The 13,522-nt window shown below is 50.0% G+C and overlaps 1 protein-coding gene across 1 annotated transcript in view; it reads left to right on the forward strand.

Moving 5' to 3' along the window:
- The window catches only part of GABBR2 (gamma-aminobutyric acid type B receptor subunit 2), a 425,235-nt gene that overhangs the window by 129,577 nt on the left and 282,136 nt on the right, over window positions 1–13,522 (forward strand). Inside the window, exon 2 of the mRNA XM_012475766.3 lies at window positions 1,485–1,622. Coding sequence (XP_012331189.2) covers window positions 1,485–1,622 — 138 coding nt within the window. The remainder of the gene's footprint in view (window positions 1–1,484; window positions 1,623–13,522) is intronic.

The raw sequence follows: 13,522 nt of genomic DNA on the forward strand, positions 1-13,522 counted from the left end.
TTTTTAACCTTTCGAGAGTTATATTCTGATAGGAATTTGGGTTTTAAGTGCACAGAAAGCAGGAAGAGTGAGAAGAATTCATTTATGTTTGACAAAGGACCCTCAAACTGCTAGATGGTGGAGGGGTTGAACTTGCCCATGGGGAGGTAAGATGCCCAGTAGAAGCCAGAGCCTTTGTCCAGGGGAGAGATGGCCACAGGCTTGACAAGGGAGGTGGGGATGGAAAGGCTGAGTGAGCCAGAACTGAATCCTGACACTCGCTGTGGGCCCCTCTCCTCTTTCCACCCCCAGGCTGAGTCGCCATGAACTGTTTTCCTGACCAACTTTGCTCTCTAATATGGGAGCTCCTTGACAGGGGCTGTGTCCAATTTTTATGTTTCCTCAATGTCCAGCCCTGGACTGAACACAGAGTAGTGCTTGGCAAGTGTTTGTTGAATGAATATTCTCTTTAGGTTGATACTCCTCATCATTTTCTTTTAAACAATTGTAGTAAAAATACACATAACCTAAAATTTACCATTTTAACCATTTTTATGTGTATGGTTCAGTGGCATTAAGTACATTTACATTGTTGAGCTACCGTCACCACCATCCACCTCCAACACACTGCCATCATCCCCACTGAAACTCTGAACCCGTTAAACAGTGAAGTCCCCTTCCTTCCTCCTCCCAGCCTATGAAACCCAGCTATCACCCAGTCAACCCCCAGCCCCTGGCAACCACCATTCTACTTTCTTTCTCTATGAATTTAATTAACTACTCTAGACAACCTCATATGAGAGGGATCATAGAATAGTTGTCTTTTTGTATGGCTTATTCTACTTAGTACAATGTCCTCAAGGTTCATCCATGTAGCATGTGTCCGAATTTCCTTCCCTTTCCAGGCTGAAAATATTCCATTGCATGGATACACCACAGTTTGTTTATCCAGTCACCTGTTGATGGGCATTTGTGTTGTTCCCATCTTTTGGCTATTGTGAATGATAGGAACATGAGTGTGTGAACATGGGTGTACAACTATCTCTTCAAGTCCCTGCCTTCAGTTGTTTTGGGTATACATCTAGAGGTGGAAATGCATATGGCAATTCTATGTTTAACTTCTTAAGGAACCACTATACTGTTCCACAGCAGCTGCACCCAACATTCCCACTAATAGGGCACAGCAGTTCCAGTTTCTCTACACCCTTGCCAACACTTGTTGTTTTCTGTGTGTATGTGTTTTTTAATGATAGCCATTTTAATGAGTGTGGGATCGTCCTTAAAATATAAATGGCCATGAAAAAGAGAGATCCCAGGGGGAGGCATTATGGGGGCTTTTCCTAAGTGTGCTCTAAAGGGAGATAGCTGGGATGCTGGAGAGAGGTCCTAGATTTGGAGGGCATTTAGTGGGAACAGAGACAGGATAGTGGGTGTTTGTTGGGCTCGTGCCTCTGGGGAAAAGCCATTTCTAATTTGGACCTTGCTTTCTGTGTGTTGCTTCCCAGTGCGACAATGCAAAAGGGTTGAAAGCCTTCTACGATGCAATAAAATACGGGCCGAATCACTTGATGGTGTTTGGAGGCGTCTGTCCATCCGTCACGTCCATCATTGCAGAGTCTCTCCAAGGCTGGAATCTGGTGCAGGTAAGGTCCAAGCCACTTTCTGTTCGGGGGAGGTGTCTTTGGTTGGCCCTCAGTCTTTTGCAGGAATGATTCCTTGGACAATGTGCTTTCTACATTGCCCGGGTCAGGCCTCCTGGACTTTCTCCTGGGTGATAGCATAGCCTTTCACTGCTGGCCTGACCTGGCATGGCCCCATGGTGGGTCTCTAAAGGGCAGCCCAATGCCACCACCGTGTATTTGAAAGCTTCAGGGCTCACCACTGACTCCCTAGCCCAGCTTTTGGGGCCATTGATGCCAGCCAACCTGCCTGTCCAGTGTTATCTCCTGCTCCTCCTGCTTGCTCCACAGCATAGCCCTGCCAGACACCTTGCTTTTCCACATGTGCCCTGTACCTTGGGGCCTCAGAGCCCTGCTCTCGCTGTTCCCTTAACCAGATGACCCCTCATCCATTCTCTGTCAAGCCTCCATTTCCCACTGAAAAATTATCTTTTGTCCTCTAAGACTGCCTTTGTCCTCAGTTAAGTCTTTCCTGGGCTCCTGGCCAGTTATTCACTCTTTGCCCTAGCAGATTTTATACATCACTGAATATAGTCTGTTGTAGGCGAGACTTGCCAGTCTGTTATTAACTGTTATTTGGGATGGGAAAGAAGAGTGTAGAACTATATGACCACCAGAGGTGAGTGGTGGCCCATACACATCATTACTTTATTGCTCCATCCATCCATCCATCCATCCATCCATCCATCCATCCATCTATCCATCCATCCTTTCACCCATCAATTCATCCATCCATCCATCCATCCATCCATGCATCCATCCATCCGTCTACCTACCCATTCACCTATCCATCCATCCGTCCATCCATCTGTCCTTCTGTTCATCCATCCATGCATCTATTCATCCATCCATCTATCCATCTACCCATTCACCTATCCATCCATCTATCCATCCTTTAACCCATCAATTCACCCATCCATCCAGCCATCCATCCTTTCACCCATCAATTCACCTATCCATCCATCCATCCATCCATCCACCCATCCACCCATCCACCCATCCACCCATCCACCCATCCACCCATCCACCCATCCACCCAACAAATATTATAGGCAACTTACTCTGTACCTGGATTTTGGCAGGCACACTGGGGATACAGTGCCGAACAGAATAGACATGGTTTGCATTATTCTGGAGCTTACATTCTAGGAGGAAGACAGGCAAGAAGCAAGTAGACAATAAAAATAATATTATTAAGGTTGTATATGGAGGGCCTGCCATGTGCCAGACACTGTTCTTTGTATTTTTCTGCATGAACTCATTTAATTTTTATAACTGCTCTATGCTGTAGGTACCTTATCACCCTCATTTTATAGATAACAGAACTGAGGCACAGAAAAGCTATGTAACTTGCCCAAGGACTCACAGCTAATAAGTAGTAGGACCAGGATTTTAACTCAGGCAGTCTGTCCCTTCAGATAAGACTGTAGTAAGGAAACTTGGCTATAACAGAAGGAAACAGGGTGATGAGATATATAGTGACTGCCTTGGGGTAGTCAGAAAAGGTCTCTTGGAGGAGGTGATATTCAAGCTGAGACCTGAAGGGTGAGAAAGAGACTACTGGGTGAAGTGCATTCCATGTCAGTGAATGGAATAGCAAATAGAGGAAAGCAGCTTGTGATAGGAAGGAACCTGGCATATTCATGGAACAGAAAACAGAGCAGTGGGGCTGGAGTGTGGTGGGTAGGGAGTCAGGTTGAAGAGAATGAGAGTGACAGGGCACGCAGGAGCCTGACCTTGTAGAGGATCTGTTGCATTCCACTTGCATTGACTGAGGACCTCCTCTGAGTCTGGTGCTGAATGTGTGGGGTGCTGGGGTGGAGCCCAAGCTTGCAGCCACTAGGGGCGGTGGGCACAAGCTGTGGCAGGTGTGATGAAAGAGGGGTGGGGGCCCAGGCGAGGGCCCCTCACTCAGCCCCGGGTCAAGGAAGCCCCAGGGCAGGTGCTATGGCAGGTGCGGTGGAGCTGGCTGCTGAAGGAGGAGAGGGCGTTGGACAGCCGGAGACGTGGGGGAGAGCGCCGCTGCAGAGGAAACTGGGCGTGCAAAAGCGGGAGGTGGGAAAGTGTGTGGGCTTGGGGAGTGCTGAGTCATTCCTTGTGGCCGGAGCAGGCTACACTGCTTGTGAGCAGATGCAACGGGAAGAGGTGGCCAGAAAAGCAGCCCTGTGCACTGGTGCAAACCTAACTGCAAACCTAACCACACACCTGAAAGCCAGCATGGCTCAGTGTGCCGTAGGAGCCTGGCTTCAGGCCCTCAAGGTGCTCAGAACAGCTTTGGAGACCTTGGACCAGTCACTTAACTTCTCTGGGCTTGAGCTTGCTTTCCTGAATATTGAGGAGCACATTCTCTGCTAGTTAGAGCCACTGTTGCTTCCCTGAGCCTCGGTTTCCTCATCTGCATGATCAAGGTAGTAATAGGACTGCTTTCACGGGGTTGCTGTGTGGATTGAAAGATTGAAAAGTGATCAGAGCTGTGCCTGGCACACAGTAAGTGCTAACTAAGTATTCTTTGTTGTTAGTCCTGCCCTGTCTCCTCCCACTCCCCAAGTTGAATGCCCTGATGACTTGGCATTCCTGGGCTTTCCTGCATTCCCATATTTTCTTACACTGTTCCTACCACCTAAAACATCCCATTCTTCCTAGATCAAGTGCTACCCATTCTTTGAGACCCAGCTTAAATGCCACCTCCTTCAGGAAGCCTTTCCTGCCTGCTACTAGGGGGCTGCTAAAGCAGGGCCCTAGAAAGCCTTTCTATCACTTCCCCTTGTTTAATTCAGCACAGCGTGTGCACAGCCCTGTGTCCCATTCCGCTCTGCCTGTCCTTCTCTTAGGGTTTTGCAGATGTGGGGGTGTGTTTATAAATGTTTGTCTCTCCAGCTGAGCTGTGAGCTCCTTGAGGACAGAACCTGGACTTCTTTTTTTCCCTATGCCTAACATTTCACATTCTTCATTAGAAGTCTGCTCAATGATCAGAGGGATGGAGGGAGTTGGGAAGGGATGGAAGGATCTGCAGATGGACACTTTGTCCAGGCATGAGAGGCCAAGGTCCCAGGGAAATCCCCTACCCAGAGAGGAATCCAAGGAGCTTCCTGATTCTCAGTGTCACTTGGAACCATCTGTCCCTCAGAATTCCCTGAGGAGCTGCAGGAACAAGTACAGTGTTGGAAACTCCCCAGCTTGCAGACCAGAGCTACCTGACCTCGCCATGAGCAGGACAGCCCTCCAACCTAGAGGAGTTGATAAGACAGGGAACTGGGTTATGAGATGGGGATTGTGTTAGTTATTTATTACTGGGTGACAAATCCCCCCCAAAATTTAGTGGCTTAAAACAGTAATAGCCTGTATTATTTCATTATTTCTCCGGTTCAGGAATTCAGGCACACTGAATGACTTATGTTTGCTCCATGGTGGAGCAAGAGGATGGCTTAAAGCCGACGTAGGAGGATGGCTTTAAGCCAGGGGTTTGAGGCCAGCTTGAGGAACATAGTGAGACCTCATCTCTACAAAAAATTATAAAGAAAGCCGAGTGTGGTGGCACCCTCCTGTAGTCCTGGGTACTTAAGAGGCTAAAGCGGGAGGATAACTCAAGCCTAGGAATTCAAGGCTGCAGTGAGCTATGATCATGCCACTACACTCTTGCCTGGGCAAAAAAGCAATACCCAGTCTCTGTTTTTTTTTTAATTAAGTGTCGTGAAAAATAATTTGTTCTACAGACAGTCTTCCATATCAGATTGTGAACTTCTTGGGGGCAGCCTTTCCCCTCCCCATCTTCATCTCTTGGTTCCCAATGTCTGGCGCAGGGCCGGGGCTCACAGTAGGTCCTCACTGAGTACTGAACTGTGCCACGTGCAGAGGATAGGCGGACAGAGGGGCCTGAAATGCTCCATGGCAGAGCCTCTCACAGGGTGGCCCTGTCTGTGGTGCAGGGAGGGCGGTGGACCACGCAGACTCTCAGCCTCCACCTCCAGACTCGCTCTGTGTTTTCCCAGGCTCCTTGTGGGGGAGATGCCTGCACCCAGACAACTACTGCACTGGCATTCGTTACTAGACACCGGGGCTGGATCAACCGCTGCAGCCGGACATGGATGGGGGATGCTGGGGGGCTGGGAACTGGAGGGTGCTTGACAGTTTGGACTTCTCTAAGGACCTGGGAGGCAGAATGGTGGATGAGCCCAGGAGAGTGGATTTCTCCCAGCCTTGTGCAGCCAGGCAAGGAAGATATAAGAACAAAGATCTGGATCTTGATCTGGGCGTAGCCTGGAAGCCTGGATTCCTGCCTCCTTCTCACTCCCAGGGAACATAGCCCCATTTATGATGAGCCACACTCTGTGGACCTCCCACGCCACCCCAAACCCAACTCAGGGAGGCTAAGCTTGTTTCCAGAGATGGCGAAGGGGTGGATGGGTGGGTCTACAGGTGCTCAAGGGATTTGATGAATCTCTTAACTTATTCAAGACTGGGCTTCAGAACAGAGCTTCACGAATGGGAAATTGCGTGTAATTTGTGTAACTGAAAAGGAGCTCTGGTTGCCCTTTTTGGAGGAGCAGTGCTTGCCGGACAGACAGCCGGGAATGCGTAATCAGTTGTTTCTGTTTCCTGGCGTCACAAAAATAGGGATTCACACACCAGAGGGGTGAAAATTCCCCCTGGTGCTGAAATCAGTTAAATTTAACTTTTGCCTTTTGCTGGGCCTCTTGATTCATAGCTGCTGTGCAGAGAAGCTAATATTGTTTTAGTCGTGATGTGAGTCACTTAGCCACTGGGAACCTCAGTTTCTCCCTCTATATGCAAGGGCCTTCACAGAGTCCAGGGTCTGACATGTGGGTCAGAGTGGCTCTGTCCCTCTCCAAAGTGTCTCACTGTCACAGCCTGCCCAGGGTGCAGAGCTCTGATCTGGGCCTCACACTGGGAGGAACCCACTAGGGCCTGACCCAGGGAGGCGTCAGGGAAGGGTCACGGCCTGGACATTGGAGAGCTGAGGGTGTTCAGCTTAGAGAGTACACGGGGCACTAGGGAGGAGGGAGGAGTCCAGACCTCCAGCGTTGCATGGCTGTCTTTGATAGATTTTTCTGGAGCCATGGCTGAAGTTAGAGGGGAGCAGGGTTTCCACCTCCTGTGAGCAAGCCCTGCCTCTGGAGGCTTCCAACGTGGAGCAAGCTGCCTGGCTGAGAAGTCATAGTTCCCTGTGGCCCTAGGTTCCCTGAGTAGTCTGGTTTCAGCCAGGCTGGCTGCAGGGAAATTTAATACACAGAGTAGGCATATACCAGGTCAGTGGCTCTCCAACTATATGGGAAGAGTCACTTATGGGGGTTCTTGTCAACAATGTGAATTCTAGGGCTCCACTCTGAGCAGATCTAGGTTAGGGGCTTATCACATCCCTCTAGCACTGTACTCTCCACTGGTCACAGCCATGGCCATTTCAGTACCAGTATCTCAGGTGACTGCGATGCACTTGGGCCCTGGAGGCTTGTCAGGCCAGGAGTTCTCTAAGGCCTGTTCATCTCCCAGACACATGGGCTCTTTAAAAAACGCTACTGGTCCAGAAAACTCTAATTGATGCTGCCTGTGTGGAAAAGAGGACATGGAGGAGGTCACGGCGGGGGTGGGGAGGGGGGGCACGGAATATGTTGCCAGGGCAAATATCCCAGCGCTGCCAGGATGAAGCTCACAGTCCATGGAGTGCCCCATCACCTTGCCGTTTTCCCAGCCCACCTCCTGCCCCTTCCTGCTGCTGGCCTCAGTACGGGCTGCTGGCAGGACTGTGCTCATTCTTCCCAGTGCAGCTTGGGTGCCCCTTCTTTGCAACGCCCCCCATTGCCTCCCGTGTGCTCCCTGACCTGACCTGCACGTCCCTCCCAGGGTGTTTGCTATGTCTGTCTACTCACGGCCTGCAGCTGCAGGTCAGAGTTGCGTCTCATTCACCCTGCCCCTTGGCTTGGTGCAGGACTGGCAGTGATGCCAGAACAGTGCTCAGAGCATATTTGCTGACAGAGAGCCAGGTGCCTGCCTTCTAGGCCTTGGGTTGTTCCCCTAAGAACCAAGGGCATGTCATTAGAGCATGCCAGACCTAAAGTCGCCCAAGGATTCTCCAGCTGCAGCCTCTTGTTAAACAAACACAGAGGGAGCCCTAACATGGCCGTGGGCTCAGCCTCAGCCCACATCTCCATCTCAGGACTCCCCCCGTTTTCTAACTGATATGTTTCCTTTGTAGTATTTTTCAGACCCACCTAGAATTCTGTCCTCAGAGATCTAAGGGTGGCTTGTGTTTACACTTTTGGGGGCAGTCCTCCAGATCTCCTACCAGGCTGATCTGTCCTGAATGCATGGGACCTGGGAAAAAGCAGGAGAACTTGGAGCTGGGTGGGGAAGATGGAGACAGAGCCTGGGGAAGGTCCAAGAGATGCCAGTGAGAGGGTGTTCGACATCCTCAGAGACCAGAACCACACTCTTTCCTGCTTGGGAGTGAGATGATCGTAGCCTCAGCTTGCAGACAGAAATCGTCTTGCTGATGAAAATAAAGTCAGACTCCTGAAGGGATAAAGGGCTGCTCATAGGAAAGCGCAAACACTATTTCCTCAAGCACTGTATCCCGCAGAGCCTGTCCTTTAAAAGGCAGCCATGGCAGATTATTAAATTGTAGATGCATTTCTCCTGGCGCTGGCCCCAGCCTCCCCTTGCAGCCCACCCTGCCTTGGCAATCCTCCCGAGGACCTTCCTGGGAAGAAACATTTCGGCTTGTGCCATGGGCTGTCTCGTTGGAGAAGTTCACACCAGGGAGTGGAGGCACGGAGGACCTTCAGATGGAAGGATGTTGACTGTGTGTGTGTAGAGGTATTGGCAATGGAGTCCCGGTACATTTAGGACTTGATTTCTGAAAACCCAAAAGCATGCGTGGTTTTGACATTTAAAAAACAAATCAGTGAGAACCCCCAAATCAGGCCTTTTGCTGTTTACTGAATTCCAGCATCATTCTAAACGGTCAGTCGTGCCATTTTGCTTCATAGGAACAGAAACATTGTGATCCGACTTGATTTTCTCAAATGATTGTTTCATTAAACTGTAGGTTGTCTGAGAAATTGAAAGATTGCTTGTTGCATAGCTGTGGCTTGTGGAATTTGAGGTAGATTCATGGAATGGCAGAGCTGGTAGAAGCTTAGCAGGCATTGGGTCCAGTCTCCCTGTTGTACAGACTGAAAAACAGAGACCCAGATGGGGCAGGGCCTTGCCAAAGACTTCACAGTAACAGCAACGCTGGGCTCTGGCTCACCCTCCAGCACTTAGCAGCATGTGCCATGATCTGCTTTTCTCTTCCTCAGCCTCACTTTTCTGTTATGTAAAATGAGAATAGTAAACCTGCCTTCTGTGTTTTATGCAGATGTTTTTTCTTCAAGGGAAGACACTTTTATAAACTGTAATCCAGTAGCTGCTGTGATGATGCCTAGGAATCCTTTGCTAAAAGCAGATCTCTGATTATGGCTACTGGAGTTTATTGCTTTGCAGTGGACAAGGGTTTTTTTTTTTTTTTTTTTGAGACAGAGTCTCGCTCTGTCACCAGGCTGGAGTACAGTGGCACAATCTCAGCTCGCTGCAACCTCTCTGCCTCCTGGGTTCAAGCAATTCTCCTGCCTCAGCCTCCCGGGTAGCTGGGACTACAGGCGTGTGCCACCATGCCCAGCTAATTTTTTTTTTGTATTTTTAGTAGACTCAGGGTTTCACCATGTTGGCCAGGATGGTCTTGATCTCTTGACCTCGTGATCCGCCCGCCTCGGCCTCCCAAAGTGCTGGGATTACAGGCTTGAGCCACCGCGCCTGGCCAACAACAGGGTTTTTTTACTCTGACAGTGCAGACACTGAAAGTAAGGGGTCAGGGACGGAATGCAGGCTCTTCAGCAAGATGCTTAAAGTACACACAACGTCTGCCTCTCAGCCCCTAACAGTCAAAACCCACCAGGCCAGAATCCCGCCACAACCCGGCCCATGTGGCTGCCACGCCCTTGCCACAGAGCATGCAGGAGGGTCTGCAGCCTTGATTGGAAACCACTTAGGAGCAGCAGTGTGATGAGGCACAGCTGGAAACTATTGCTGCTGCTGCTGCTGGAGAATAGAGGCCAGTAATGCAGCACAGGTTGAAGCCATTTCTTTGCACTGGTCTCTAGGGGGGCCATTAAGCACATTAATAATCCATGAGATGCTTCCACCTTCTGAATTCATTAGAAACAAGAAGAAAGGGAAGAGAAGAAATGATACCATGGGCATGCACTATGGGCCAAGCAGAGGGGACAGGAGAGACCCCAAGGATCTGGGGACTTTGGAGGGTCCTTGCTGGCTGTGATCAGATGCCCAGTGCAGTCAAACCCAGTGTTCAGAGTGGGCAGCATGTCACGCATGAGATGAGGAAAAGCTTGGTAGCTTTTTGTTTGATACAATTGGTAGTAGGGTGTTCAGGACAAAGGAGTCTGGGAGTTGGCTTGAAGTGGGACCCATGGTGGCCATGGCAACAGCATTCCTAGGACACAGGGCTGTGGGGCAGCTGAAGGCCACTGCAGAGGCCAGAGAGATGGAGAGGGGAGCGTGTGGTAGGCTCCATGGTGGAAAAAGTGCTGACTGGTGCCTGCCCCCCACCTCACTTGCCCCAAATCTTCTAGCTCCAGCCCCCAGAGTCCCTTGAAACTGCTCAGCTGTTCTGTGCTATTTGAAGGCCCCAGCCTTCCCCTGAGTGGTCCACCATGCCTGCAGGCCTGCCCTCTCCTTTTCACCTTGAAAACCATGTCCAGCCTGTGAGAGCTGGCAAGTGAGTTCCTGGCTCTTCTGAGCTTCCGGGGATACTACATCATGTGTCTGGCGTCCCTTGTTACAGGATCATGTCTATACCACAGTGTCATCATTGGCTCCACTTTTGCCTCCCCTGTTTGACTGTGGCACCCTAAAGACAGTGGTCATGTCTGATTAGTCTCTCCGTGCTTGGTCCCACTTACAGGGACCCAATAATGTGTGTGAGGGATGGAGGTGGAGATTCACTCCACAGCTTTGAGTTGGTCTGGGGTATCACTGCCCTTCATGATCCAAACCCCTACTTTTTCGGTGGAAGGGGTGGAGACGTGGTTCCCACATCCAATCTGACTTGCATGGATCCTAGCAGCACCCACCAATCTTCAGGAGAAGAGAGGTTCTGTTCTCATTCATTCATCCATTCATTCATTCACTGACTCAGGCTATAGTATTCATTCATTCTGTCACTTAACAAGTGCAGCACCTACCATATACTGTCCCCTGCTCTCCCAGAGGAGTGCAAATCCACCACCCAACACCACCACCCCAAGAGTGAGAGACATGGCAAAGAGGCAGTTTGATGCAGTAGCCTGGAATTCCAAAGCTCTGATGTCTCTCACTGACAGAGGGAACTTGGGCAAATTAGCAGCCCCCTCAGAGCCTTACTGAACTCACAGTGTAATGGAGATAATCCCGTCCACCCTTCTGGCACTATTGAGAGTATTAGATGGGATGGGGATGCTGAAGCATGTGGAAGCACTTTGCAGACCGTCAGCCCCACTAAGATCTCAGGTGGTGATGTTACTGCTACTGAGATGCCAGCTGGGCCCTGAAAATTTACAGGTCTCCATTTGTCTTCAGATCCAAAGTTGTGTGGGTGAAATTAGCTATCACTGACCATGAAGGTGATTCAGAACAGCAAAATTAAAACAGAGAACCTACAGGAGAGGCGAAACAGCAGCTGTTAGAGGGTGCACATGCTCTTTTTCTGGTTTTCAAAGAATTAAAGGTAGGTTAAAGAAGGGCCGGAAGCTCTCAAGGGCAGGGCAGTTCCCAATCTATTCCTGCAAGGACCCACCCCATGTCTTTCCTGTCGGCCTGGCGAAAGATTCAATTTAAGGTTCTGACCCCTATTTTTAATTCAAGACCATGGTCTCTAAAGTAATGTCAGTTCCTAATGTGTAACTTCAATGGCCTCATTGTTTATGCATCTTTCACCGCCAGCCACTTCAACCCTTTTTCTGGGAATATACGGGGTGTAAATAATTCATTCTAAATAAATAAATCACTCCCACTACTTACGGTACAGCTGGTGCTGCTAGTGATCGGTGCAACTGCAGATTGCATAGAGTTGAGTCTGGAATTACAGATTGCATCTAGAAAGAACTGGAGAGGGAATTCAAAAATGAGCTCCCTCTGGGGACAAACATGTAAAATGGGATTAATACCAACCCGATAAGGTTGGGATGAGAGACAGATATAGTAAATGTGGAACACAGTGCCGGGCACCCAGAAGGCATGCAATACTCTTCTTCCTCTTTTTTATTTTTTTGAGACAGGGTCTTGCAGCCTCGACTTCCCATGCTCAAGTGACCCTCCCACCTCAGACTCCCTAAGTAGCTGGGACTACAAACACACACTACCATGCCCAGCTAATTTTTTAAAAAAATTTTTGTAGAGACAGGGTTTTGCCATGTTGTCCAGGCTGGTCTCAAACTCCTGAGCTCAAGTGATCTGCCCACCTCAGCCTCCCAAAGTGCTGGGATTACAGGTGTTGGCCACCATGCCCAGCCATCAGTATTATTCTTAAAACATTATTCCTGTAATTCATGAGTGAAGGTTACTATTTTGTTGAGGAAAATTGACTAAAAATTGGCTTTTTTATGGCAGTGGTTCTCAAATTTTGTGAGTATCAAGATCCCCTGGAAACTTGGTAAAATACAAAAACCCACTAGCCATAGGGTGACCAGTCATACCTGTTTTGGGATTGAGAGTGCCCCAGGAAGTACGACTGTGTGTATTAAAACCAGGAAAGTCCCAGGCCAGCTGGGACAAGTTGGTCACCTTCGTCAGCTCTCATCCTGCTTGTAGGCGCCTCATCCTCTGTGCTGTGTGTTAGCACCCCAGGTGATTCTGAGGCACAGCTGTTGGGGAGGAACCACTGCCTTAGCATGTGAGCCTGGGAAGATGCCTGCTGAGCCGCTGGGCAGGTGTTCTGGGGACAGAAGCACCGGTGCATGTGATGGCATGGCACTGACTGCCCCGTCCCGTGTTCTGTTTGGTAAAGTGTGTTGTGCTTACCTGTGAAAATGAGCAAATGGAGGCCCAGAGAGCCAATGTACCAATAATACCAGGTGCACCTCTCAGGCTTGGGCAGATAGGCTGGGGTTCACATTCAGGCCCTGGTGTTTGTTAGCAGGTGCCTGGGACAGGTGGCTTAGCCTCTTCCAGCCTCGGTTCCTGGTCTGGGGCTTGGCAGTGGCATCATTCTGACCCTGGGTGCTGGTGCATTGCCTTCCTTCTTCCTCCTGTGGGCATCCACTCAAGGACACAGTCACCCAGGTGGCATCCTGGCCTATCTCTGCAGGTAGAGGCAGAGCCCTGGGATCTGGGGTCACCTCCACGGAATGAGCTATGTGGTCTTGGAGCATCTCTTGCTCCCTGTGGGTCCCTGTGTAAGAGGAGTGGGATAGGCCAGTTGATGGGCCTTGATAACCTTGGTAATGGCTTCTCATTATGCCCTGTGGCTCAGATCCATCAATGCCTACCTTAATCCTGGCATCATCCCTCTTGGGCCTCTGCATGTGATTTCCCCTGGCTCATAAGGCCTGGTTTCCCCTCCATGGCTAGAAACTGTGAGAAGGAACCAAGCAAGCGCTCAGGGGCTGAGGCCACTCAAACATGTAACTCCACAGAGTAAAGGAGCGGCCATGCAGCTGTGCCAGGCCTTCAGCTTTAATGTCTCTTGGTCTCCACCAGAGCTTTCCGGGTGGAGGACACCCCTTCTGCAGGAAGTGAGGCCCAGAGAGCTGATGTGGCCTGTGTAAAGTCAAACCTCAGCTAGGGCAGAGAGCTGTGGTGCCAGCCTTTCTGCT

This window comes from Aotus nancymaae, unplaced genomic scaffold, assembly GCF_030222135.1.
Source record: "Aotus nancymaae isolate 86718 unplaced genomic scaffold, 86718_ANA_hifiasm-v0.15.2.pri h1tg000003l, whole genome shotgun sequence".
NCBI classification, from domain to species: domain Eukaryota; kingdom Metazoa; phylum Chordata; class Mammalia; order Primates; family Aotidae; genus Aotus; species Aotus nancymaae.